At 40.0% G+C, this 27,922-nt stretch overlaps 1 protein-coding gene across 1 annotated transcript in view; it reads right to left on the bottom strand.

Annotated features, from left to right (window-relative positions):
• Positions 1–24,709, bottom strand: part of PCP4 (Purkinje cell protein 4) — a gene marked incomplete at its 5' end in the record, with an annotated part of 48,783 nt that extends 24,074 nt beyond the window's left edge. Inside the window, 2 exons of the mRNA XM_080377672.1 lie at positions 9,825–9,937; positions 24,690–24,709. Coding sequence (XP_080233798.1) covers positions 9,825–9,937; positions 24,690–24,709 — 133 coding nt within the window. The remainder of the gene's footprint in view (positions 1–9,824; positions 9,938–24,689) is intronic.
• Positions 24,710–27,922: the final 3,213 nt, after the last annotated feature.

The following is a 27,922-nucleotide window of genomic DNA, read 5'->3' as shown; positions in this document are numbered from 1 at the left end:
GTTGCTTGACCAAAGAAATGCTTTGTCAGATCCAGTAGCTTAGCTAACAAAGACCTCAAGCCACGAAACATTTGGATGCTTTTTACATATGGATTTCCATAGAGAAAATGTCTGGAAGAGCTGACATGAGGTGGCCAAGATCAGCCAGACCTAAATAAGGATGGAATTGCTTGAAATGGGATTAAGAAGGAATTAAATGCCCAGGTCCAAACCTGACATTCTGAAAAATCCCTGTTGAGCATCCACTTAACTCCAGAGGTACACAAGCCCTACACTTATTTTAGTATTGCCCACAAACTCCTCAGCCTTGATAGAGCTGAGCAAATCAGAAGCAGTTTTATACCTAAATCAGATTAGGACCCATAAACACCAAGCTCTACAGAGAGGCTCATTCTGATAATCATCACGTCACGAAGGAATACATTTCTCTGGAGCTTCAGGTCTCTCACACATATGTACACCAATACAGAGAGGCAAGAGGAATTTAACCCCTAATCTAGAAAGGGTGACAGTTTATTATTATTAATCCTAACAGCTCCTGCTTGGTATAGAAACCCAAGACAGATGTGGGCTGAAGTCCTGCTGTGAGACACCCTTCTTTTACGTTGTATGGGCAACTTTTCATAAGGTCCTGAAATCTGCTCTTGAGCACGGGGACTAAAGGTGAAATGTTGCACTGGTTCATGTAGCATCTAACTTCTTTTTGCAGCCTTAACTGCTCTTTGTTCTGGTCAGTAGTTCAGCTAAGGACCAAGTTTTAATCAAGTCTTTAACACTCCCACTGTTACAGTGCCTCCTTACACAAGGGAGCTTGATAACATGAAATTACAAGCTAATTTTGGAGCATCAAGCTAAGTGCATTAAGACAGCTGTGTGCTGTAAATTAAAATCTCAAAAATCTTAAGAAAAATATTAACCATTTAATAAATTACTAACAGACAAGGAACTCCTAAGTGGAAAAGCATTTTCATTTCATTTAGAAAACAGAGTCTTCTGGAAAAAAGAAAATAACAGAAGAAAACAAAAGCCTACTGAAGTAAGACAGATACTGTGTACAGTCAAAAAGAGTGATATTTCCACAACAGTAAATGCTGGTAACCACTGTTGTGCATTGATTGTGTTCCTGTTTCTTTTTTCACTTCCACTAAATTAAAAACCACACTGCTGAGTTACATCCACCTTTTATTAATGCGTTGTTAGTGTCTGGGTAACATGTAGAGATAGATATGTAACTTGCTCAAGTCAGTCCAGCTCCATGGATTTCCAGTGTAAATATGCCAGCTTATGTACATATGCCATTGATTCTAGCCCTGATACAGCCCCAAACCATCCCTGATGATGTAAGGACAGATTCATTTCAGAGGTAACATAATTGGGTTTACTAGTGTTAGCCGTGGACTGGCTTGACCCGTGTAGTTCATTTAGGTTCCCACCAGCAGCAAAGCAGAACTAAATGTTTCTCAGAGTATTGATGACAGCACAATTCCAAGTGAGCGCACATTTCTGGAAGTAAGCCAGTGCATGTCAGCTATGTGCCAGTCATGGAAATAAGTCTCATTCTCCCTGGTGCATAGTCAGGCAGCACAGTGATAATTACAGACTGATTTCCAAAAGAAATATGGCACTTGTCAAAGGCATAATTTCAGTTCTGCTTTTCCTCATTAAACACTTGACAGAAGCTCCAGCATATTTACAAGTCATCTAAAAGGCAAAACTCACTAGCATCACCAAATCTTTACTATTAGTTTTTTCCTTAATTTACAACTGACTTTTTCTTAGTTTCTTAGTGAGTAAGCCTGATCCTTACAGACCAGCTTCTCAAAAGGGATCGGAGCTCCTACCACCTTTCAGGTGCTCAAATGCCCACTGATTTAGATGCCTCCTAAGTGCCAGGATCCCAGTTCTGCAGGAAGCTGGGTCCAAGTAACATTGTCATTGTTTAAAGGACAAAGAAACAGAGACAAAAATCTTACCAAATGAGGAATTGGTGGCTGTCAGCTAAGGTCAGAAACTAGGACTCTAAGGCCAAACCAAGAGTGTAACAGGCCAGACTCAATGCAAATTATAAAAAGCACAAGGACAAAGAAGCATGTCAAGATCCTCCTTGGTACCCTGAAGAGGCCTGGGTTTCAGACTTGAACAGTGCTCTTTCTATCTTTAGTTTTACCGACTCCATTCTTTCAAGCAATTTCACTGCTCCTCCATTTTCTCACTAAAACTGGCTGGCCTGAAAACACAGTAAGCTTTTGTAGGGGTGTGCACACCATCTAACACAACAAAGTTTCAGTAGAGGATTGCAGCCAAGTTACAAGCGAGCATAATTCAAAATTATTTCCTTGGGCTGCTTCTAATGTCAACACTGCAGGAATGCTGCAGTTCTGCTCATTTCAACCTCCTTCAAATGTGCAAAGGAGCAGATTGTATGAGTGACCGTAAGTAAGTATATATACTTATATACAAGTGTTCATTTATCATGTTTTTAGAAATGCAGCTGAATTTTTGGATACACTCAGCTTGAGAGCATCACATTAAGCAGGCACACAAGTTTTCCAGGTTGCATACAAGCACTGTGTGCAAAACAAAGATCCCATAAATTAATCAAGTTATTCTTGTAGCAAGCTGGAAAGAAAGATGGACTGGGGCAAAAATTGTTATTGTTATCTCTATTTTTAAATACTTGGAAGATACTCAGTTACTATGGTGGTGAGGACCATATAAGTACCTAGAAAGATTCATGTGTAGCAGGAGTGTTAAGTGTAAGGGTTTTCTATCTCATATGTGCTAGCTCTCTGGGACCTGCTCTAAGGGGAGGAAAAAAATTAAATTTTGAAATATAAGTCCTTAAAAAGTGAGTTTAAAAAGCTAGAATAACTCTATGGTTGTACTGTTTCTGCTCTGTTGTTTCGAGTTTTTTCCTATGGGACTTCTGCATTCAATTTGCTCTCCTGGTACTCTTTCATCAGATAGGAAAGCATTCTTTTCTTCTCCAGTACAGTCCCAGGGAAGAGAAATGCCCCAAAACAACATGCAAGAAAAAGCTGCATAATTAAGATGATACATCAACATACACACAGACACCTTTCATGTGCATAATGCTATATCCGTTGTGTCGGTAAATAGACTTACTTGGTAGTCATGACAGTCATTATACACGACACACAAAATGAAAACTTACAGGGAATTCCAGAGACAGGACATTAGCCAGACTCTATAAGCACTGCTAATGGATGAAACTTTTCAAACAATATCTGTTTGTCTTTTTTAAAGATGCTTCTCCTTAAACATTTAAAACCAAAAGCTTCTTATTAGCAGATAAAGCGCAGTAGTAACGAACAGTATCAAACCCAACTTGTCAGATAACAGAAGAGTAAGAACAGTATCTGCTCTTACAAGCATTACTTAAGTTTAGATTGGGTATGGTCGTTATTTTAACCTCCAGAGGATCCTCCCCCCAAAATCAGATGACCACTGCATGTGCATCATGTGCATGGACACGTGTGAGGGCAGGTGACATTTCAGTACAGAAAGCATGTACCTTATATCAAACACATAAAAATAATTGCTTTTAAAATTTTTGTTACTAGATAAACATCAAAAGTTGTTGATACAAAATTTGTGAACAATCCTTCATTGTCATCATTGCCCCAAATAAACAAGTTCACAGTCTTCCTCTGGAGAGGATTTATACTTATCCTTGGCCTCAAGAAACAGAAATCCACCTAGGAGAGGAAATGAAGTTCATGTATAATTCCCTTCTCTTCCTTTTAGCATCCTCTCTAGGGAAGATCTGTGAACAATCTGAGCGCCTTGTTATTAAAGGCTCAATCTGTCTTTAGCTGAGACATGTTGGCTGCCTGAAGAGATGAATGTACTCTATGATAAACAGACCAGTCTGGGCAAGGGAAGAGATACAGGCCAGGAGAGGACCTGAGACATATTTGGTTTGGTTCTGGGTAAACTTTATGCACAGCTGTCCCCAAGAAAGTTCCTGAAATGAAACTCGGCAGATAAGGTTGCCTGCAGTGTTTTTGCCATGCATAGCTACGCCTTGCGATGGGATTCCTTTTGAACAGTTCACTTTGAATTTTTCTCCTAACTCACATCTGAAACTCTCAGCTCCAGATCATGGTGTTGAGTTCACACAGGACTTTTACATCTTCCTCTGAGCCCAAGCCATCTATACATGGCCAAATACCACTTACATAGCTATGCTGAGGGTTCAAACACCCTTTGTATTTCGGCTTTGTGAATGTGTTACGTTTGAGGGTTACATACATGTTTAGAGATGTTGCTGAGACACAGACTTCCTATTTTAAAAGATGGGGGATGAGATATAGCAAATATTTCTCATCTCGCTTCCTAAATCTCTGCTAGTACCAGCTAGGCTGTATAAGATAGGACAGAAATTGGCTCTGGACACAGACCAAAAGAAGAAGAGAGAGACTGAGTTACTGACTGGAAGTTAATATTCTGTGAAGCACCACTTTCAAGGGACAAGAGAATTTTAGCAGAACACCGTAGTGAAAGACAGGTGTGCATGATAATACTGAGTTCTCCTGGGTATTAGGTTGAGTGTTGGGAGGAAAATTAATTAGTTCATACAATATTCCCCATTCTAACTTCTGATTAGTGCTGTGGGGGTGAAATATCACAAACAATCTGAAAGAGTTGTGTTTGTAAAAAAAAAACAAATCCCAACAACAAAACATCGATACAGCAGTTCCTTGCAAGAACTGTTTCATCTTTTGCCACACAAGCAACGGTTTATGGGAAAGAAAATGCACAAGGCATTGCAATGCTACAGCTCAGTCACTGTCCTTTGCTGTGACTAAAGAATGTGACCTCTAGACCTGGGCAGATACAGCAAACCATGCTCCATGAGATTCTTTGAATATTTATACAAGATAGCCTCATGTGTCCCCTCCTTTTTCAAAATCTTTTTTCCACAATTAAGTTTATTTGCAGGGCTGTTCCCTTAAACAGTATGTTTTTACATAGCAATTGGAGAATATTAGTGGAAAATTAATTTCAAGTTCTTAAAAAGTTATTTATATTAGACCATACTATAATAATGATCCTGGCCTCTGGCCAGGAATTAAAGCTCTATTAAGCTAAACACTGTGTAAATAACTATGAAGATGACTATTCACTCTTTTGAACCGAGACAGATCCTTTATTCCTGACTCCATTCCTGTTAATGTTTTCTAGAAGCAATCAAATTTAAGTGAGTTTATATGTAAAAGATAAAAATTTACTTCATTAATTCTACTGTTTCTTTATCTTTATGTAGAGGCATCCTATGGTGTACTGTATGAAAAGGAGGAAATGCAGAGCATTTATTCATTTACAATTTTCTGACCACCCCAAAGCAGAGATCATACACTGACAAGACAAGTGCTTGAGAATGAGTAGAAACTGAAAAGGGCTTCCAATTTCAGTACAACTGACCATCTTGCCATGATTGTGTAGGCTAATCCACCACAGCATGTAAGTTCATGCAAAACTTAATCATCTTCATTTCACTAAGAACCAGGAAGTTATAGCATTCATCACGTGAAAGTACATATTTTGCTATAAATACTCATATTGCTGAATGATAAAGCTGATGTTTCAAGAAAATGATTAACAAGTAACAATTAATAGTCACATGCCTTATGTACTTTCAGAACCAAGAGTGAGATCTAGAATCACTTTTTCCTATTAATAAGTTTGAACATAGAAGTAATTGGTTCTGATGCAATTCTTTCCCTGCCAGTTGTGCTAGGCTGTAAAGAGCAAGTTGTACAATACCAGCTTACAAATTAAAAAAAAAAAATAAAAAGGGCAACAGGAAACAGAATGAGAATTGACAAGCGTTAACCTAAAAAGGAACTTTGTGACATTGACAAGATCGTAAAAATAATAAGGTAGGAACATCCTGTTTTCATTTAGGATGCATCTGTAAACACGATAGGCCTGATTAATCAAACTAGGTGAGCAAAGATGAAGTTATAGTTTCTTACCCCACACTGACTCTATTAGAACAAGTCGGATTCATATAGGAGGAGGTGCATGAGAATAGTACTGCTGTCTCCCCTTTGGATTTTCTACCCTAGAGAACAGCATTATGTAACAGTTTACAAGTCTGTAATGCCATACACAAATAAGTACACCTTTTCTTTCAGGTAGACTGAAATCCTTCAAGACCCAATGAGATTAAGGCAGCTACAGTTACATGGCTCCTATGTACAACAAGTTGTTTTTACACAAGTGCTCCTGTATGCATAGTATTACTGCTCTTTATTAAACTAGGTGGTCTAAAGGAACACCACTCTAGACTGGTCCTTTGAGCAGTTCACACCCAGAAAAACTAGTTTATGTAATTTACTCCCAACAATATTTTTGTTCTTCCAACTCTGACAAGAGAATGAAATTACACAGACTTCTCTGACAGCAGCATAGTATGTTTTGGATGGAAAGGCACTCAGCATTATACAGCACACACTGAAGCTATCAGGAGCTTTTCCATTAACCTCACTTGCAACTGATATACCATGACAGCAGATTGTAATGCAGTAGTCACTCTCCCTTAGGAAGACATGAATTACCATCTGATTTTGATCATAACCTGTAAAAGCATGAACTATAACTTGCTTAAAAGTTCAAGATAGACAAATGTCACCTGGGGCTTGACCAGCATCCAGTAAGGTCATTGAATGTTAACAGCAATACTCTCAGTGTGAGAAAAAGTTACTTCAAAACAAGTGATTATTCAGTATTTATCATTCTGATAGAGCTTCAAGAATCACCAGGCTTGCGGCAACATAAAACCCAAGAAGATATGGCGGTATACATTGTACCAAATACAGTGGAAGGGAATCCTGTCTGCTAATGACCAGTGTTCTGAAAGAGGAAAGAGGGAGCTTTGTCCCCCATAACTTACCACCTAGCAGCCTGGAAGACTATTCAAGAAGGAAGCTGAGAGAAGATAACTGCTGATGAATGAAGGTCTCATGTAGGTACAACAGTCCCTTCATCAATCTAACAACTGGTACAGTTTGTGTATGGGATTTTATTCTCCCATTGTCAAACTTGTACTGGTGAGTACCACTGCTCTACATCACTGGCTTTTCTGAAGCTCAGTCTTCCCAACGTCCTGAGCCAAAAAGCAAGGCTGCTAGAATGAGCCGTTGCCAGTTCAATGCATTGGGGCTGAGCCTGCATTTTGTGTGTGATACAATCCCCCATCAGCAGGAAGGCTAGATAAGAGATCACTGCTGTAGCGGTAGGCACGAATTACAACTACAGATACAATGTCGCTGTCTAACAAAGGTCAAATGAGAACATGAAGTTGTGTCTACCAAAACTACCACTACTATAAAAGGAATCTTCAGAGACTGAATTTGCTTGAATGCTTTACAGTGACAGCAACCCAATATAATGCTTCAAAGAGGGAGAATGCTGATTGCCATGGTCGTCAATTTTATTTTGTCCAGTTTTAAGCCAGCCTAGAGATGGGCCCAAAATTAATTTTCTATAAGCAATGCACAAACAAAATTTGACTCTGAGCAGTGTCTCCATTGTGTGCACCAAAAACGCTGAAAAAAGCTAAGCATCTTTGTCATAAGGAAAAGCTGCTGGAAACTAACACCTTGTAATCAAGAGCAAGGCTAGTTTGCCTTTATAAAAAAAAAGTCATGCTATGAAAATGTTTAACATAAAGATGAAAGGGTGTTTTGTTTTTCCCCTTTTTTAACAAGAGGGAAAGTTTCTTTTTGACAGGGAAGCAAACATCTAGAGGCTGGTAAAAACAGCCACAATGAAAATTTAAGACATGGACGTGTAGCAGACTTCTGGCCAAAAAACATGTAACAGGGTTTATATTGTGTATGTAGGTTTATAGCACATCCGAATTTTCAGAGGAATAAATGACTTCTGCTTGAGTTTTAACTACACAGAGCTAATAAGGACAAAGAGCTATACATTTCTGCTTCTTTGATTTAGAAATCGGTCTCAGGTTCAGAGTTCTGATTCTGCTTTATTTTCATGCAAGCATGTGGATTGGGGAGACCAGAGGAATATTTCATCTTCACTGCAGCTCCTCTATTTTACATAGGTGACAGTCTTTTGTTACAATTTCACTACAAAAAATAATTGGTATCTATTAATCCAAGATTAACTGTGCATCTGCCTGTTTACATACCTAAAACTATGCTACAACCTAGAATCATGTATTTGTGAATTAATGACAGTCTTTTCTCACTCAAAATTCCCTTTGAGGAAAAAAAGGACTTGCTTTTAAAAAGGCTGCAGGATCAGTAAATCTAAGCCTAAATTTGACAACAGGACAACTTTATTTGGGAAGAAATTTAAGGCAAATGAGCTCAGTTCATAACATGCCCCAACAGCAAAGAGAAAAACATGTTTCCTATGCTGCCCGAATGGCTGACATAATTTTGCTTGCTTTCCTTTCCTGTTAGCTTGAGAATGCAAATGGCTTTGCTGTCAGGGTACATTTGTTCCCACTAATTCAAGACACTATAACAAGCCAAAGTATTTATTTCTTTCTTTTCCACTCTAATTTGTGTTCTATCATACTGGGAACATCATCTACAGATTTCATTTACTGTAACATTATGCAAACAGCCCTTATGGGAAAGTCACCTCTCTGTAATAGGAAAACTAAGCATAAAGAAGCCTCTTAATGTTTTAAGACATGTTCCCTCAAAGGGCCCAAAATTTCTGTTCAGACCAACACGTAAAGGCCAAAATAACTGCTCAGAAAATTCCATCTCAGAAAACCCTCGGCTTTTCAGAGGAGACTTACATTCTTCCTGCTTTTCAGTAGATGGGATGGACTACCAGAACATATTCTTTTAATTAAAACTGGATGATCAAAAAGAAGCAGACAGCATATTTATATAGTTCAATCATCATGCTGTTCATGAAAGTCTACAAGCTGATGTTGCCTCATATTCAGCTGGGTATATAATAAAGCTGCTTAAAATATTTTCCTTTGAAAAGTGTTTCTGATGGTAACTGGATTTTAATCAGGTGATCATTTGTGTGTAAAGCATTTCTGCCTCCTGTAGGCAACAAAACAGAGATTTCAGCTATAACACAGTTGCCATTTTCACTGAAAATGCAGTTTTATTTTCTTCAGGGGTGGGGGATAATTGCAATTGTTTGTGCCACTTAAAGGGAAGAAATTGGTTTCTGCCATCTCCTTTGTTGAAGTCTGAAAAAACCATAACTTGCCCCTTAAAGCAGTGGAGGATGAGTGCACATCCACTGATGTAGAGTGCCAAAGTTAGGAACCTATTTGCCATATAATACTTCCACATGAGCTGCTCCATCCATAGCCTATCTCCAGCAACACTCAGATGGGCTTTATGCGCGTGATTTTTAGCTTTGGTATCTTAGTTATGAGCCTAAAATTAGGTGGGATTAATCAGACCACAGAAAATATGTGTATGAGCAAGTCCTTCGCAATTAGTTTACTATTGCTCACCTTCCCCATTCATATAGTAGCTGCCCATAATGCTTAACCTAGTCTCTTTGTGTCCTTTTCACACATACTTAACATTGCCTTGTTCTAGCCTCATTTGTATCTGTACTGACTCCCACAGAGTCCTTTGGCTTACCATGGTACATAAAGTAGATTTCAACATACAAATGTAAAGAAAACCATCCCATTGAAGCCCTTCCAGTTCTTAAAACACATTGCAAAGATAATACATGAAACCAAGGCCATTGCTACTTGACATCTATCATTACAGTAAAAAAAAAAATATTTTGGCTCAATTTGACGCAATATTCTCCATCAAGAAATAGTCAACCCTTACCATTCTCGCCAGATGTCTTGTCTTTGCCATTTGCAGATCTGGTTCCTTGTCTCTGTTGGGGGGGGTGGGGAACAGAACAAGCGGTCAGAACAAATTTGAATGCACATTTCCCCCTTAAAATTACTAGCAATTACAGCCTGATTGTTTTGAAACACTACCATTTCAGAACATGAATGCTTAGTACCATTTAGGTAGAGCTGTGTAACTATGTGTGCAACTTTATATAGTTACGATACGCTAGTGATGGGATATGGGTAATCAAGTTTCCAGCAGTGCAAGGGTATAAACTACAGTCTGACACCTGTTCAGGTCCCTGCTATACCTCCATTTCCATGATTCTTCCGACCTGACTTTTACCAGAAGACTTATCTTTCCACTTTGGCCACAAGCAGAGATGGAACTTTCCACTTCAGTTCACTCTGTCCAAAGAGCAGCCTCATGACCTTCCATGAAACAAACCAATTTAAGTCACTCTACTACGTAACATGTGGCAAACATCAATGCAGTCCAAATAAATATTCACAGTGGCAGGGTTACATTAATATGGTTACACTATCAGGCAGCTTTCTAGTTTAGGAATGTTCACTATGAAAATTACACTGCATCCCCCAGGGAAAGCTTCTCACAGGTAGAATTAAGGTACTTCAGCTAGCATAGCAAAGCTTGCATTTCTGACTTGGAGTTATTCATACTTGTGTGTATTACTGAAACAGACAAATTCATTCTCTAGGGTTGTACATATAAAAAATGAGGACTATTAAGTTCCGTGAGTAAATCCAACTCCATTCAGTCAGAGGCAGCACATCCTCACGCATTAGGAATGTTAACAGCTATAGCAGCATTGCAAACCATTTGGCTTGCACCAAAATAAGGACAGTCATATCAATTCTCTTACAAAAAATATGGGCATACTTATCTGAAGGTATTTACTCCAGAATATCTGGTTAAAACCTTCTCTATGCTCTAGTTTCTGTCCTTCATCTCCTACAGCAGTGGGGTGTTCAGGGTATTCTGTGTATATGGAGCTAATCATGAACAAAACCTTCACGTGTACTCAGCACTTACTATAGAAGTCAGAGGGGGGAAGAAAGCTCTTCAAACCCTTTAGGAGAATACGAAAGGGCTACATATGGTCTATCGTGCATCCACCTGCCAGTGGGGGGGTTTCTCACTTTTGTGGCAGACTTCAGTGCATTTATCTCTGCTTTACTGGCTCTGCCTCACCTCTCACCCCACGCAGCAAGACAGAGCAGTCCCAGAGAAAACAACTGAGTCTGTAACCACAGCTACAGTCTCCCCATACAATGAAAATACATTTCTTTCTCCCTGGAGCCTCAGATCTAAGACAGGAGAGAAGACGTGGCTGATAATATCAAAGAATGGGATTCTAAAGGGATAAACATTTTTTACAAAAGCATAAGTTACCTACCAACAGCCAGAAATCAACATGCAACAACCAATTTTGCTAAAGATATAACCTTTATGCCTTTAGAGTTTGGTTGATATTCCATATTTCAATTTCAATTCACATTTGAAACTAGATTTTAGTGTTCATTTACTGGGACCTGCCAAAAAACCAAAATAGTGGATTTTTCCTATCTATAAAATGGTAGCTATGTTGATTTTCCCTTCCCTGTTTATTTTCAAATGCTTCTTGAAGTAGTCTTATTTCATGAGTGTTTCAGGCTGTGCTATTTAGCCTTTATGAAAGCTTCTCTTTCCTCCCTAGGCTATACCAGAATACAGATCCACACATTTTGTATCTCAGGATTTCCCCTCAAGGAAACGGGAAAGTTGTCAGAGAAAGCAAATAAAAACCTTGGCTTTGGTCAATTAAGGTTTTTCTATTCATGAGGACAAGATTATCTGAAATCAGTCTAAGTATTCTCCAGCCATTCATTTGGTTGGTGACCACTGGACACATACAGAATGAAGCCTGAAAGTTTGTCAAACAAGCTTCTGATAGCCTTTCCTTCAGTTACATACATATTTTGATCTAAGCACTGTGCTGTCTTCAAATGAGTGCAATGGATTTGAAAGTGAAAATAAATTTCTTATTAACATGGCATTGAAACTTATAAAAAATCTATATACCATGTGATCATTCATCTGCAAAGCCTTTAGCCTTTTGTTTCAATACATTCAGTGGGCTTTTTTTTAACATTTTCAAGATGCTGGTATTATTAGCAGCTGGAGCTTCTTGCTTCTTTCATCACCTTTCATGGTGCTACCACAGGCTGCAAAACAAAGCCTAGCTTTTTAACGTCCTTTAGAGCATAAGAGGACTAAATACGAGGAAGAGTTACAGATGTATTTTCAAGCAGCAATAGATGAAAGCTCTCCAAAAGCTGATAAAACAGATATTGTCTTCAGATGCAATAAATCAAATGAAATCAAAATAATAAAAAAGAAATACCAGAAAAACTATTAATGTCTGGGGTTTGTTTTTAAACAAAAAAATTCCCAAGTGGTTGGCCATATTTTAAAACATAAAAGCAGTCTAATCCTTTGTTTCCTATAACTTGTGGCCAGCTTCCTTCACTCAAAGGCTGCTTCTAAAATTCCCCAGCATTTAAGGCAAGCACCAGGACAGAAGAAGTTTCCACTAGGCATTAAAGAAACAGAGCCAAAATGAACATAAGCACAAAACTAATTATTCTACAGTAAAACAGGATAAACAGTTTTGTTGCTATGTTGTGTAGGAGGAAACACAGTTTATGACTGCTTGGGGCTATATTAATTTTTAACTTGGTGGTTTTACAGAACATCAAAGGTGCGTCATTAAAAATGTCTCCAAAAATCTAAGTCACTCCCAATTTGTCAGAAGAGGAAGGAAAAAGCACTACTGCTGTATGCCAAAAATCCCAGTAAGAAAAGAACAGGTTTACTTTCCTGTTAAATTCTCAGTGCTATACACAGCAGCTAGTTAATGTGGTATGAAAAACTGTACTAAATTAGTCCTCTAGGTGTACAAACTAAGGTCAAAAGTGCATTTGCAGCCCAGAGGACTTTGAATCTTGTTAAATTACTGCAACAGCTTTTCTACTTACTCTTCTAGCCCCTCCTGCACCCCCAAGCTTAATTTTTGCCTTTAATCTTATATTCTGTTCTGGTCTTGAAACAGCCTGACCTTTTCAGTTATGCTTCCAATTAGCACCTCAGTGTTAGGGATTGTAGCCAGGTGTTGATTACAAAATTTTTGGGGGCAGAAGGGTGGTTTGTTTTTTGATGAGCCACAGAAAGCCCAAGATCAGGGACATGAAACTGCCAGAAAGTTTTTGACAAATAGGCCCGTACAGTAATAATATTCTTCTGCTTCATCTCCATGCAGGGCCAACAAGGTACAGCGGGCTGTATCCCAGTAAAGCAGTGGCTGCAGATTTTTTAGAAGTATTTTTTTTCTACATCAAATAAAAGAGCATCCAAAGGTAGAATTAAGAGAATAGCAATGGCGGAAATTATTTGTTAAGTGAATAGCAGAGTCGGTGTAGACTTGACTCAGGACAACAAAATAATTTCATTAATACACACTAAGTGTTATTAGGATGCTCTGTATTCATTGACAGGAGGAACAGCAGGGAAGTCTGTGTATATGTAAGCTTAAGTCTTGTTTCGCTACCAGGTCCCCCCCTAACAAAAGGCATTACATGTGTGACAGAAGTACATGTTGGTCCTACGCAGCACAAAAACGGCTGCAGGTCAGCCAGCTGTTTGCCAAGCAAGCCCTTATTCAACACTACCATCTGTTCTCCATATTTTCTCTGCAAGAGATAAATTGAATCAAACTAAACTATTTCATAAGCACCTCATTTTTTTCCACAGCCTTCTGCTTCAATTAAAGACTTCAGCTGCTTTAGCCATAAAGAACTGTAAAATACATTTTACAATTTTATGAAGTTTATAACTTTTCTGCAAATAAAAATGTCACTAAGTGTCTGCTTAAGGACTTTCCATGTTTTCCAAGAAAGGTAAGCTTCCTAGTCAACAGCAGAACAATCAGGAGATACAGCAATTTCTACCTGCTATTTTTCAGGACTAAATACTTCCTGTACGGGTCCTCAAATTAGGGCAATTACCCTTGACTTTATCCAGGAACAATGTAAGAAAGTTCTTACAGGCTGATCTTTACTTAGTGCTGGCTGATCTTTGAAGATACTGAGAGTCTGACTAGTGAAGTAAGCCCCACCGGAGGTTATTAGACTATAGGCACAGGTTAGATCCCAAAGCATCCTTACTATGTAACCATTACTGCCTGCAAGTTCATAGCACATTTTTTTAGTTTCCCCTAGGTGGAATTTTGACGATGTTGCATTAGCATGCATGCTTCCAACAAACTAAAGAATGAGTTAGAGAAATCTGGATTAAAAACACAGAACAGAAGACTATCAAATGGTCTCTACATACAGCAACAGTCTTCTTTTCAATGTACCTCCTTTCCAGGCATATTATAGGCAGCTCTCCTGGTGTTAAGAACCTAGAGTTTTCCATGCTTTTTAACATCAGGTATAAGCTTGCTATTAAAAAAAACAAAACCAGAAAGCTAACGTATTCACTTTAAAAACAAGCAGTGGGGATCGAAGGAAACATCAGCTATTTCTGGTAAATCAACACATTATGCACACATGCCACTTCAAAATAATTTTGTGATGAGGCGATATCCTGAGCAGACTGAAATAAATTTTGCAATTGTCTTTCTTTCACACTCTAGCAAAGAACACAAGCTAGAAACTAAACGAACCCAAAATGTAAGTAGGAACAAGAACCAAGCAGCTATGACCTGGGATGAGTGGATATACTCTAGAATTTGGGGGTTCAATGTGATTAATTAGGTTAAACTCTTTACTGGAGATTTCTGTTTCACTATGTTTGACAATCTCTTTCTACTGTTATGTATTGACTTGAAACTATAGCACTCAGCATTTCACACATTAAAGTGTGGAAAAACATTACTCTTAACCACAACAAAATAAATAATTTTGTAACAAGGACAAAAGATATTACTGTGGTTAAGATAAAAAGTTAAGAGCAGGAAAAATGCTGCTGTGACAGAAAGATCTGTTTACTGAAGCTGCAAGGAATATCTGGCCTCTAAGTAATGGGACTAGAATTTTAGTACCCCTGTATTTTTTGGAATTATATACCAAAAAGCATGAAGATAAACAGCTGGGAGAAATGAAGTGTCCTGCTGGAGAGCCATGCACAAGTTCTCTCCTATTGTAAATCTTCTCAAAACTGGTCTGCAATACAGCCAGATGGCAAATCCTAAACCAACTTCTGTGACATTCAGGTTCATTCGCATCAGTAACAGCTAGTCACCTAAAGGCCATCTGCAGAATGATCTGAAGAATCCCAGACAGAAGTTTGAATAGATTAATGAAAATTGCATTAGAAGCTATACAAACTTTCCTCACTGGTCTATTTGTGCCTCCTTTACAAGTTCCTCCACTTGTGTCCCAAATTTTTATAAACATGGTACTGAATATTTGTGATGTGAAATTGTCCTTTAAAACCCACATTAAGGTGACTGCATCAGCTACAGAACATCTAGCCAGTATTTTATCTGAATGATGGGTAAATCTGGTAACATCTGTTACTTCTGTCTTACACATCATTGTAAGAAATCACAGGCCACATTTTCTAGGCACCTGACAGAAAGGAAAAATTTATCAACTCACACTTCAGTACAAAGGACTCCACTCCTGGTTATGACCAAGCTTACATTTCTGGTAGAAGGAGCTTTCTGGAGACTACCACTTCCCTTTGGCTGCTCTCACTATAGGATATGGCCTCTACCCTCACCTACGTAGCACCATCTCTGCAAGCACTTTTACACAAAGGGAGGTTTTCTACAGCCAGTTTTCTGCCTGTCTTGCATTGCCAGGGCAATCTAATACTGCCAGAGCACAAGTGTCAGAAACCATCTCTCAATACTGGCTGTCAAAACTGAACAATCCCTGGCACTCTGACAATTTCTGTCATCATCTTCATGGATCAAGAAGTGTTCTACTTGACTAGCTTTTGATTGTCCTTAACTTTATTAAGGCTCTCCTATTACTATTTCAATAAATTAAAACTCCACAGGTAAGCTGAGATGAGCTGATGGGATTCAAACTGCAGTGGCTAAAAGCTGGCAGTAACCAGCATGGGTTTTCTATGGCTTTTGTAGTCATTGAAGGTACATGCGCATGCACACACGTACATGGTCACTCTAGAAACCACAGTAACATTTGTCAGAAATTAACAAGGCTGTGGATAACTACTTATGATTTTCCTTCCAGACATGGACCACTGCCTGGCTCTTGCTATTGCAATATTACACAAGATACAATCTTCGCAATTTCCTTTCATTTTTATAGAAAGGACACAACCTGGACCTCAGCATTCATATCCTTGTATCTTTGATGGTTACTTACACTGGTGCAAATTACACCTCAAACACTACTTTCAAACACAAAAGGAAAGCACTATATTCAAGGTATAGCTGTCCATAAAGCTAGAGCCTGTGTGAAAAGCAGGCAATTTACCACATTGACTGCTCACATACTGGTTGTTGCATTACCTCAGAAAGGAGTACATGCAGGTTTAGGTAGTTTACTCAGGATGAACCCACAACTCCCATGAGACAATACAGCGAGACATGCTGGTGGAAGGCCCTGGCCCTCCTCTTGGTCCACTGGACATTCAGGTACAGAAAAAGCAATAGGAACTGAAGAGACAACCTTGATGGTGGAGCTTCTCAGGTAGCTGAAGGAGAGTTGCAGTCCCTGCTTCTGGGTTATTTTATTTGCAATGGGGTCACTGTCCATGTCAAACATTTTATTTACACATCTATGTAAAATGCATACTCCACTCAATAGTCAGAGTGCCTTAATCACAGGGTTGCTCACATAGTTATAACATTTGCCTCAATTTACGAGGCGTGATTTGTTCACTTCTGTCTACATAGAGCTCTTGGCTTGAGGCAAGTCCTCAGAACAGGCACCTCTGAGTATATAAACAATACAGCTCCAGCATGCAGCACAGTTTCAGGTTAAATAAGGAGGCACCTGAGGTAAATGGGCAGAATCGCTGTCTGGGATATCAGAACCCACTTACAGTGCTGGTTTTATGTATTCTAATATCTCAGAAGATCTTTCACTATGCCCACTTTTGCCACTGCTGGACTGTAATTTATAAATCTGCACAGTGAGAACCTGCAGATTTTGTATTTGGGTTCCATACAGTGTCCTAAACAGAATATGTACACCACCACCAAATGTGATCAGCATAATTAGCACAAACCATAGCTTGCTTAATATTTATGTTATTAGCATATTTTGCATTAAAACATTATTAAGCAGATATTTCTCCAAAGACATTGTAATCACTTTTTTCTGAGGCAAAGATTAATGGAATCTTTGAAGTTACTTTTTAAAGCAGCTGCAAGAATGTATTTCCCAAATCCTGTTAATTACCATGCCAGCCATGAGAAGCGATCCCTCTTTTCTGCAGGAAATGGAGGATTTGATCCTGCAAGGCTTATTTACAGGGGTAGCTCATATGTGGACAAGTAGTTGTCTTCAATTCAGCAGAATTACTCACAGGAACAGAGTTGGAACCCCAGTGTGGTACAGTGGAACTTCTCTAAACTGCATGTTAGGTTTTGTTTAGCAAAGGGCAAAGAGGGTAGAGTTAACTACAGAATAAGACTTCTCACACCACTTGCCAAAAAAATTACCTCAGCTCTCATTTGGACATGGGTGACACAGCCCGAATCCCAGTTACACTGGAAAACTGATGAAGAGGAAACAAAGTGACCCAAGAAAAATATTTCAATCACATAAAAATCAATTAAGCTAGGTGGCATAAATGAAAAAGTGACAGAGGTTCTCAAGGTGGTCTCTTCTGGTTTTCTCCTATTATTTTTTATCTATTGGTTGCATGAGACTTGGCACTAGGTTCCAGAAAGGGCATGTTTGGGCAGGAAACCTGCCTTAAGAACTCCTACTTCCCAGTCCAGCCCAATCCAGCCACACCTTCCCATCCCCAAGGCCTTGTTTCTTTGGATACAATTGTTTGCAAGGCCATACAGAAAAATAGGAGCACTACAATTGTTCAAGTTAAAAATAACCCTTCAGCAGAGCTATGCTCAAAACAACTTAAAATGATCCAGCTAAAAAAAAAAAAAAAAAACCCAAAACATAGCTTAATTGTTTCCGTTGATCATTTCAGTAATGTAGTCAATGTCTCTAATCCACAAACAGTTGTACCAGGGCAACAGAACAGGCAACAGACAGTACCACGGGGAGGAATGAGGCATTGCAATTTTGTTTTGGGAACTGAAAATCAGAGCAAGTCAGGACTTCATACCACAACACACAGCAAACTGCGTTTCCCTGTGATGTTGCATTACCTCCTAGCATTCTTCACTGCAACCAAGCAAGATTTAGAGCAACACGGGCCCATCCATGCAGTCTAAATTACAAGCCTCGGCCACCTGTGCAGGCAATACAGACAGTTAATGGCAACTGGCTGGCATCTGATTAGGAGCCAAACAGAACCTTGGGGATCTGGGAAAAGCATCTGGATTCAGATGGTATCTTGGGTATGTTTTAATATTAGCATCCCCAGACAGGAAGAGTGCCCTAAGCCAACTAAGGCATCAGGGTCCTTGCCTAGGCATAAAATAACCGATTATGGACGGTGGTTTTGTAAAAAAATTTTTAATATTTCATTCTTCCAAACCCTTCTGAAGTTTAGGGAAATTTGCTGAGCTATAAACCCAGTTGTAATTGAGTTAGAGTCTGCATTCAAAGGACAGCTTGGGTTATTAATGGCAAAAGTCTGCATTGACAAATTGCTTCATACTTGATATTTGCTATGATTATTAAAACAAGCTGCTTCTTCCCAGGCTGCAAAACTTAGTGTTTTTTGTTTTATTTCCAGTTGTACAATTAAAAAAAAGTTGTTCTCACTTTCTTATTTCCCTACATATTTCAAAGGTGAACAGATGTTAATAAAGTGTTAGACTGCACTAGTAACTGGGCAGCCAGGTTTTTAAAAGGTATTAATTATGGCAGTTTCAAATTGCCATGCAAAGGAACTTTCTGCCTTCACCCTAGGGCAAAACCTTCAGATTTTCAAGACAAGAGCAAGACTAAGCAGCAAGGATGTTTACACGTCACTTACTCTACTCGTCAAACCTCCAGGCAGCCAGTGTGGTCACAGACAGCAACTACCAGCAGCCCCTCAGCCATCCGCAGTTATGACAGTAACTTCTTTAGGGCTACTCCAGTAGCAGGGGAATCACTGGACCGAGAGCGTGCTGCAGCCTTGGCAACATACCCTGCCCAGGGGCTGCACAGAGAGATGACGCAAACCTGTTATCTCTGGCTCTGTTCCACCAGGAGATTGATGCAAGGGGAACCCTGAATTGGCTGCTGAAGCTGCCTCGGAATTGACATCCTTTGACAGAGGATTTGTCCCGCATTGATGAAGTTTGTGTCAGCAATTACCTACCAAGACTCTGGGGGAGCTGCTTTGTTCAAAGTGTGATGCAGTTCTGAGCAAAGCTGTCTTGGTACTGAGTCTAACCCACAGCCAAGCTATCAGAAACAACCATGCCATACTAAAAAGGAAAATGGACAGGTTGATGCACAAGGTCACCTTGATTGCCAGAAATCAGGGACAGCAATCAAATACACTCAACTGCCAGCAAGCAGAAAAGCCAGGTCACAAGCTTTGTCCAAGAGCCGGCCAAAAAAACCCAGGGATTTCCACTAATCAAAAGCTTTCAGGACCCTGCAGCTGCTCAGTGAAATTGATGCTGCTGTCACTTTCATTAACAGGAGCAGAAAATATAAGAAAGTAATTTTCACTGAGCAGCTGTAGTGAGTTTCCAGGGTTTGTGGCCTCAGGACAGACCCACCAGGTTACCTGCCCTGAGACTAAATGCTTTATGGTTCCTGTAGCACCCTAGCCGTGGAGTAAGTCCAGGGGAAGTGTGGTCAGGCACGCTTCCCCCACATTGTTCAAAACACTCTCCTTCCACAGAAGTGTGGATTTTCCAATTCAAGTTCAATGAAAACTTGGAAGTTTCTCCACTGCAAGTAGTCATCAATCATTCCTTTTATGCATCAGGCTCTATTCTGCATTTTAAGCCTTGCATTTCAAGTAAAAGAACCCAACTAGATTTTCACACATGAACACAGCAAACTATCATGCAAAGGCATTACAAAAGCACCCTAACATGCTCCTCCATAACAGTAATGTATTCATTTTGTTACTATTTTAACATACCCATCCCATGACTAGACAGAAAATAGGTTTAGGTTCCTTAAGTTTCATGCAGAAAGCAGGTAACATTCACTTAGATCCAGCTGTGTGCTGCCCCACACACTGCAGTCAGACAAAAACTATCTATTAAAGGTTTACATAGCATGACCGCAAAAGATATTGCTAGAATTCAGATAATCTGCAACTTTGATTTTTGCACTTCACAATATTAATGCTAGATTCTTTGCTACTGATGTTTCTGCATCTGCAGATGCATCCCGTAAGTCCAGTTCCAGCATGGAAACACACCAAGCTTTTATTAGCCCAAGCAAAGAATACAAAGAAGCACTCAGAAAAAAAGCCCTGTAAAACAAAGACAGGATCTCCTGTAATCTAACTCGAGAGGCTCATTCAGCTTGGCTTGGATGTTAGCGCTGTCCAGTAGCTTGCAAAATATGCTGAAGAAGTGATAGCTAGCCAAGTCTCACTGACAAATGAAAATTAGCATGAAGCTGGCCTGCCTTAGGCATTTGGCTGCCCTGCTTAAACTGCAGCACATGTGTGCTGGCACATGCATTTTGAAGTATGCCAAGCCAGCACTGTTTGCTCCCTTTCAAGCGGAGAGTGTGTATCTGTCAGATCTCAGTGGAGTAGTGATACATATGAAACAGCTATGAAGCCACATGTCTTATTTTTCATGTCATCTGCAGAAAGCTGCCTGCATAGCTATCCCCTTCTTGCCAGGTACACTCATCCTCCTCCTTCCCCATTGAGTTAATCCTTCTAATTTGTAGCAGTTTATCTTCTGTCTCCCTTTACCTCACATTTTACTAATAAGTGCTTGGTATTCAAGGAACCAGATTTCAATGTCATTCAGGTTTCTTCTGAATGTTCAGGTCTTCCTGAACACCACATAATATCTCTAAAGTTCAAATTAAAGTAATTTTTCAGACTATTCCAATTAGTGTTAAAATTACGTGCTTAAGAGTCAACATTCAGACTATTCAGTATTTTAAAATGCAATTTAAACGTGAGGATTTGAAAGTAAAGCATATTTTCTGTAAGAAAAAGTGAGAGAGACAGCAAGAATCCCATTATTTGAAACATTCAAGCTACAGAATGAAAAGCCCTACAATTCAAATTAAAGACATGCTTGTGATTTTTATGAGAACTATTTTTCTGCTTCTGTACCTCTTACCTACTGCCCCACACAACCTGGGACTTCAGCATGTTCAAATGTGTTTTCTCACCAGCCTAGGCATTATGCTCTGGTTCATCTTGGGCAGGCTTCTCCTCTTCACCAGATTATGTTGCATCTGTCTGCTGAAGTCTGAATTCACCTTGTTTGGTCCCTTTAAAAGAAAAGCCCACCTTGGGCATCCAAGCCTAACTCCCTCATTCCCTAGTGGACTAGGGCACTCACCTGATCAAGCCGACCCCACCCTACCGCCTGTTGAGGGCTTTGCTAAAACACACACAGCTTCTTAGTATAGATGCAAAGGTACAGTAGTATGTGGGTAGTAGCACCCATCAGGGATGGATCGGTTGAATAAGTCTGGATCAGAAACAGCGATTCACTGAAGTCAAACTTCCTGCGGGAAAGTGTTATGTCTAAAAAAACATTCTCACTGGTCTTCCTTGACATCCTGACTGTCACTAGGAAAAGGTTTAATATCACCAAAATCCTCAAGAAATCAAAGATGTCCTCAGATCTATTAATTTTTGCCTCATCTGCTTATTTGCACTTGCACCAATTTAGGAGTTATGCTCTTGATAGCCTTTTCTTTGAAATCTATCTTCTGTAGTCAGAATGCTGCCAACCATTTCAATACCTGGCTATCCCTCTAGTGTTATATTCATAGCAAACAAAGCATCACCAAGACAGATTGACAGCCAGGCACCTGGACTAGTGGTACCTGGTGGGTAGCAAGGTTTATTTTGTAGGTCACAGAAGACACAGAGATGGAAATCATCCCCAGGCATTCATAACGGGTACAGTCTGCTTTCCAGCTCTCTGCCCAGTGATTTTGAAGCTGTGCAAATCCCTAGTTTTCTCGAAAGTTCTCCTCCTCTCCCCCCCCCCAAAAAAAAACAAACCAAAAACAACAAAACAAAACCCAAAAACTAAGGCACTTTCTGTGAAAAACTGCTTCTCATGTGCAATTCTACCAGTTCCTAGGGGAGATGCAGACTTGACAGGACTTTTCCAGCTGTCTCACCGATTCACTCCAGAAAAGCCTGCTAACGCTTGTCAAGCTTAGCAAGCTTTAGCATAACATGGAGTTGTCCTGTTTCCAGGGATAGCCCTAGTCAGTTCTAGCTTGGGCATTTTTGACCTGTGCTCCATCATTCCCAGAAGAGGTACACAAAATCCCTACAAATACATCTACACCAGTGTGTACAGCCAGCCAAGATTCCTACAGTTATCCCCTCTTCTTCACTTTTAGGAGACTTGTGCTGTGATCCAACATGACCTTCAACAGTAGTGCATACCCCTTCCAAGTTGAAGCCATTATAACCTGAACATTTGGTTCAGGTTTCTCTGGTTCTGCTATTGCAGCTTTCTAGTCCTTCTGGCATTACCAGTACAACTGGCTCCACAGTACTGCTAGAATTAAACTTGCCAGCCAAAGAACAGCAAGTAAGGCTGGTGACAGAACAGTTCAGACCTTTCTGTCAGGCATTTGGACACTAAGACTGTGTTAAAGAAACTAAAAATACAATCGCATATGTTTTGCCATAGTTAGAGCTCTGTCTCTCCACACACTAGAAGCTGAAACCCTCTTATCTGGTGCCATCCTTCTCACCAGCTTGCTATCTCAGTCCAGGAGTCTCTGAAGTCTCCAGAGTCAGACAGAAGGACACTACCTTTCGCAGGTTTGGCGTTTTTCTCTCTTTTGTTTCTTACTTTCAGCTTTAACAAAAGGAGATCTCTAACATCGTTCTGTCTACTGTCACAGTACTCACAGTATCAGCTGCATCACTGGTTAAGGTCATGTTTCACGCACTATATACTAAGGCAATAATGGAAGAACATTCAGTGTCTGTAAAACACTTTTAAAGAGGAAAAACAGTTCAGCCGTAATTAATATTCAAGGCATGTAGGCAGGCAATTGCTATTTCTTCTCTGGCTAAACTTTTGCTTCTTCCTCCAAATTCCATGATGGTACATAATTAAGGCTATATCCTACTTGCTATGAATTGATCAGATGAGAGCACCAGCCAAAGACCTGGCCTATGTGACACTTGCCCAATTTACCTGTAAGTAGACTAGTCTGGTATCAGAGGGAGCAGACACGGAGAGTGAGGATAAATTGTGACCTCAAATTCTGTCAATAATAAGTTTTACAATTGCAACTGCTCTAAGTTTATTCCATCAGGGTTGCTATTTATCTTCCTCTTAAGAGAAAGGTAGCCTGTATGGTCTGTCTTTTCCATCTTTCTGTAAGAGAAATTTCTGTAAGACTAATTTTCTTAATTAAAAGTAGAGGAAGAAGGGGGAAAAGGATTTGTTAGTTATGATTTGACCTAGTTTCCACTTACCTACGATATCTTTATTTAGAAAACCAATGTCCAAACAACTGAAGAAACAGAACACCTTTTCTTAGAAAGAGGGAAAATATATGTTATTCATCTTCATTAGAATATCCTACGCCTTGCAGAGAAGAAAGCATTACACAGCTCAGTGAATTGAAGGCTCTGTTGCAACTGACAGGCTGAAGACAGACATAGCTTTCCTCACATGCATGCAGCCTTCTCCCAACCCTCTTCAGCCAAGAAGCGCGTGTCTCATGATTTACACACCAGTGCCTAGGCCTAGCCATTCTACTACAAGTTCTTCTGTAGCAAAGTTACAGAGAAGAGGCAAAACGTGTAAACACAGAGACATTTTCCAAGTCAACCCTACAAAAAAGCAAGACAGACAATAGCAAATAGTGGCCTAAAAATCCAAAATTTTATTCAAATTAATAAACAAACACCCAGAAACCCTTGATGAAAAGGCCACCACTGTTCCTGTTGAAGTTAACTGCTACTGTATGCTACACTTCATCACTGCACATGATCTAGTCGATGTGGAAACTGTTGGATAGCGACTCCTACAAACTTGCCAATGCTTTATAAATTTAGTGATATTGGACTAGAAACCAACATTAGCCTTTGCAGCCTGCAATGATATTCTATTATCAAGTACTGCAGTATGAAGGTTGGAGTCTTCCTGGTTTATGAATGCAGGAGGTTTTTTCTTCAAGTTACTCTTTTACAGGGAACCATGTTATCTGAAGCAAATTGTTAAAGCTAACTGTTCTTTAATAAAGTGGTGCGTTGTTTGAATCTTTTGGCCTTCTATATATTGCAAAAAATAACAGCGTGCTTCTTTCTAAAAAGCATGTCTGCCAGTTTCACCAAATTAATATCAATTTCCAACACCACTTGTAAGTGCTATTTTAGAAGATGCTTGATCCCACTGAAACCACACTGATGGAAGGAGTAGGCAAAATGACAGATCTAAAACATATTGTTCTCCCTCCTTCCTCCTCTTTTGAGCTGCAATTTACCACTCAGCTAATAAATAGATGTGAGTTAAAATTAAAAAAACTGATGTTCACGTACCTTATCTGTTCCACCCCCATCCTGCAACAGCTGCAGAATTTCCTCCTCCACTCTGCCATGTTCTTGCTGCACTTTTTAGATCCATACAGTTTTGTACCTACTGTGGTTATAACCTCAATGAGGCCAATAATTAACAGTTGAGGGTCACAGCAGTACCCAAAAAACACATCCAGAAGGGCCCCCCTAAGACAACTGGCTGGCCCAGACACCCCCCTGGACTTCAAGCAGCATGCAAGAAAACAGGAGCTCCTCTAAACAAACATGGTATGTTTTCCCCCTACAAATACCAGTTCTTTGATTTAGTCCCATCAGGATTATTGGTGTATAATCCTTACTTCAGTGTTTAAATACATCTGGTTCTAAGACCCTAAATACAATTTCAGTGGAATGGTTTCAACTGAATTCAGGAGACCAACCCATGAAAGAACTCCAGTTTTCCCATTTAACTACCTGAAGCAGCTACAGTTTCCAACAAGCCTCCAGGTATGCCTAGTGTTTCACACTTGGACATAACCCCTTCCCTCTCCAACAGCCTCCTGGTAAATACACCTGTCCAAAGGGATAGAGACATGTTCCAGGTTCTCCCTTAACCTGGACATAAGAGGACACCCTCTGTTGCTTGGCCAGATTCAGGACATGCCCAAACCACCAAATCATGGGGTACTACTAGTTTTTAAAACAGCCACAGCAGGAACTGCCTTGGTGATTAGAGTCTTACAACTTGAGGACTGATCAAGCTCAATTTTCATAAAAATACCTTTGACCCCAGTATTAGACTATGTCAGCTTTCCAGTGAAGCCTCCATCTTTGCAGAGTTGGCAGCCTCCTACCTCCCACTGAAGATGACCTGAGCTCCAGAACAAAGGCTCAGTACTCCAGGTTGCAGAGGAGAGCTATCTGGATGAGCATACCCCACGTGACAGTTCAACCCCCGTGAATGCCCTGCACACCCCTGTTACGGGGCACACAAGCACCCCTCATGATCCTTTTGAAGGTGGACACCCCACAGCAGTTGCTGCAGGATTCAAGGGCCTAGAGGCATCATAAGCAAAGAGAAAGAGCTTGCCATAGCTCAAAGAAACAGGACCTGGTGTTCTTTGTATTCAAAACCTAACACAAACCCCTATTTTTATGCAGAGATCAAGTCTCCAGCTCTTAGCCTCCCCAACTAAGAGACCTAAGCACTCTGGAATCAAGCCTCTAACAGCTCCCTCCTGTTGTATGAGTTTCATGTGCCAGGTTGCTTGTTACCTGCTTTAAAAGGAAAGCTAGAAATTCCTCCTCCGGTCCGGTAGCTAGGCTGCTCCTCAAATCCGTAAAGCTGCTGGCTCAGACACTGCCTTGGGTAGTGCACATGAGCACCCTGGCAGTCAGCACAGCACTTGACTCTCAGTGAGGGCTTTTCCAATGAAAGTTCTTCAGGCCTGGGCTGATTAGGTATGTTTCCTGAATGGCTCTCCCAAAGTCAGACACTTAAGTAACACATAATAAAGTTGAATTCCTCCCTTACACCAGCAATACCACTCTGACCTTAAATATCAAGAGGAAATAAATGCCTCCAAAAAGGCAATCTCCACTAATGCTATTTTAAGCTCCAACTCCTTACACCTGTGCTTCGCCCCTGAACCACTAGAACCAGCATCCAGGGCTGTAACACCATATTGTTTAAGTTTACAAGTCCAGACCCGCTTCCTGATGACAACCTAAATCATTCAACATAGGAGGAAAAGTGGCAGTGACTGTCAGAAACGTTTGTGTGATTAAATGTTTCTTGTGAACCTTCTGGCCAGGGGAATAATATCACCCTGACCCAACATAATCTGCAGCGTGTCAGATAGCTAAGTGACTGGTAAGATCACAGGATTCCCCGTGGTTAATCAAGTTCATGCCAGTCGTGAGTCTAGAGGCTCACTGGTAAAACTACTGGCTGAAGAGCAATTTGGCATTGGTCTATAAGCCCATTACCCAAGATTACCTCCCCCAGTTCGTCCTGTGTGACCAGAGATCTTTAATGGAAGAAGGGCTGCATCTCATGGGTGCTCACTGACAGCAGCTGATATTTTCCAGGATGGCTCTTCTCTCTAGGCTTATTAAAAATAACAGACAACATCTACAGACCTAAAGAAAAGGCTACTCAGTTATTTGAGGACAGATTTTCAAAAGCTGCTTCAACACCTAAAAATGCATTTTCATATAGAGCAACATGCCTGAGAAGTTCCCCATACAGCTAAGTGATTTATCTGCCACTAAAACCAAGCAGCAGGAAGCACTAACCATGTTTAGTAATGCTACTAGGTAAACTCTTAAACCTCAAATTCCCTGTAACTAGTCACAGGACCTGACTCCTGCCCAGCAGACTGCGCATCTTAAACATATTTTCAGCCAAGTATTGCAGAGAAATAAGTGCAGGGGTTTTCTGTAGAAAAGTTCTTTATCCTTCCTGAAACAAATAAGCTAGAACACAGAAAAGTAGTATAGTCAGATGAATGGCTGCTTCCTGTTCAGCTTTCTCCACCAGGCAACTCATAATCACTGCCCATGAACAGCAAAGAAGTTAATTTTGCCTGAAGCAGCAAAATAAGAATCCATGAAAGTATCAGCAAATAACTTGATGGATATGAAAACGCTCTTCAGAGATTTCTGCAAGCGTATTTCAAGCTCCACACATGTCCTGACAATTGTTAACATAAAGCGAAAAACCTTACCACCCTCCCAACACCATTCTGTTTGGGATAATCTTTTGATGGCTCTAGCTGAGCCTCTTTTTAATCACCCTGTCCTCAGATTTTCTAGCAGATTAAAACAAAGAAAATAAAAATATTTTTCAGTTACAGCATTACAAGTGAAATCCATCAAACCCCCATCCAAATATAGCAAACATGTCTAAGGAGCTTGCTTTCTGGCTGGTGGTGGGGTTTTTCGCCTTTTTTTAACAACAGTCTTTTGCAGTGATGTGGTTTTAGGTAGTCCATTGGCTTTCATCTGCCTTTTGGAAAAGGTATCAACTTTTGATTAATGGCTGACAGGCAACTAACAGCAAGGAAGCTTTTCTTCATTGGAGCTGTTAGTGATGCTCCCCAATATTGTCAGTTGAATGACAGTATGACGGAAGACACTGAGCACGGCACTAAGTCTCATATGTACAAGGCTGCTGGCACCCGAGAAAGAGACATCTTTCAGCTCTGAGGATTTGCTAGGAATACTGTTCTATGAGACACAAGGAAATGTATATG

This window comes from Falco punctatus (genome assembly GCF_963210335.1).
Source record: "Falco punctatus genome assembly, chromosome: 2".
In the NCBI taxonomy this organism is placed as follows: domain Eukaryota; kingdom Metazoa; phylum Chordata; class Aves; order Falconiformes; family Falconidae; genus Falco; species Falco punctatus.
Note: the sequence above shows the minus strand (reverse complement) of the source record. Positions and strands in the feature narration are given on the sequence as shown.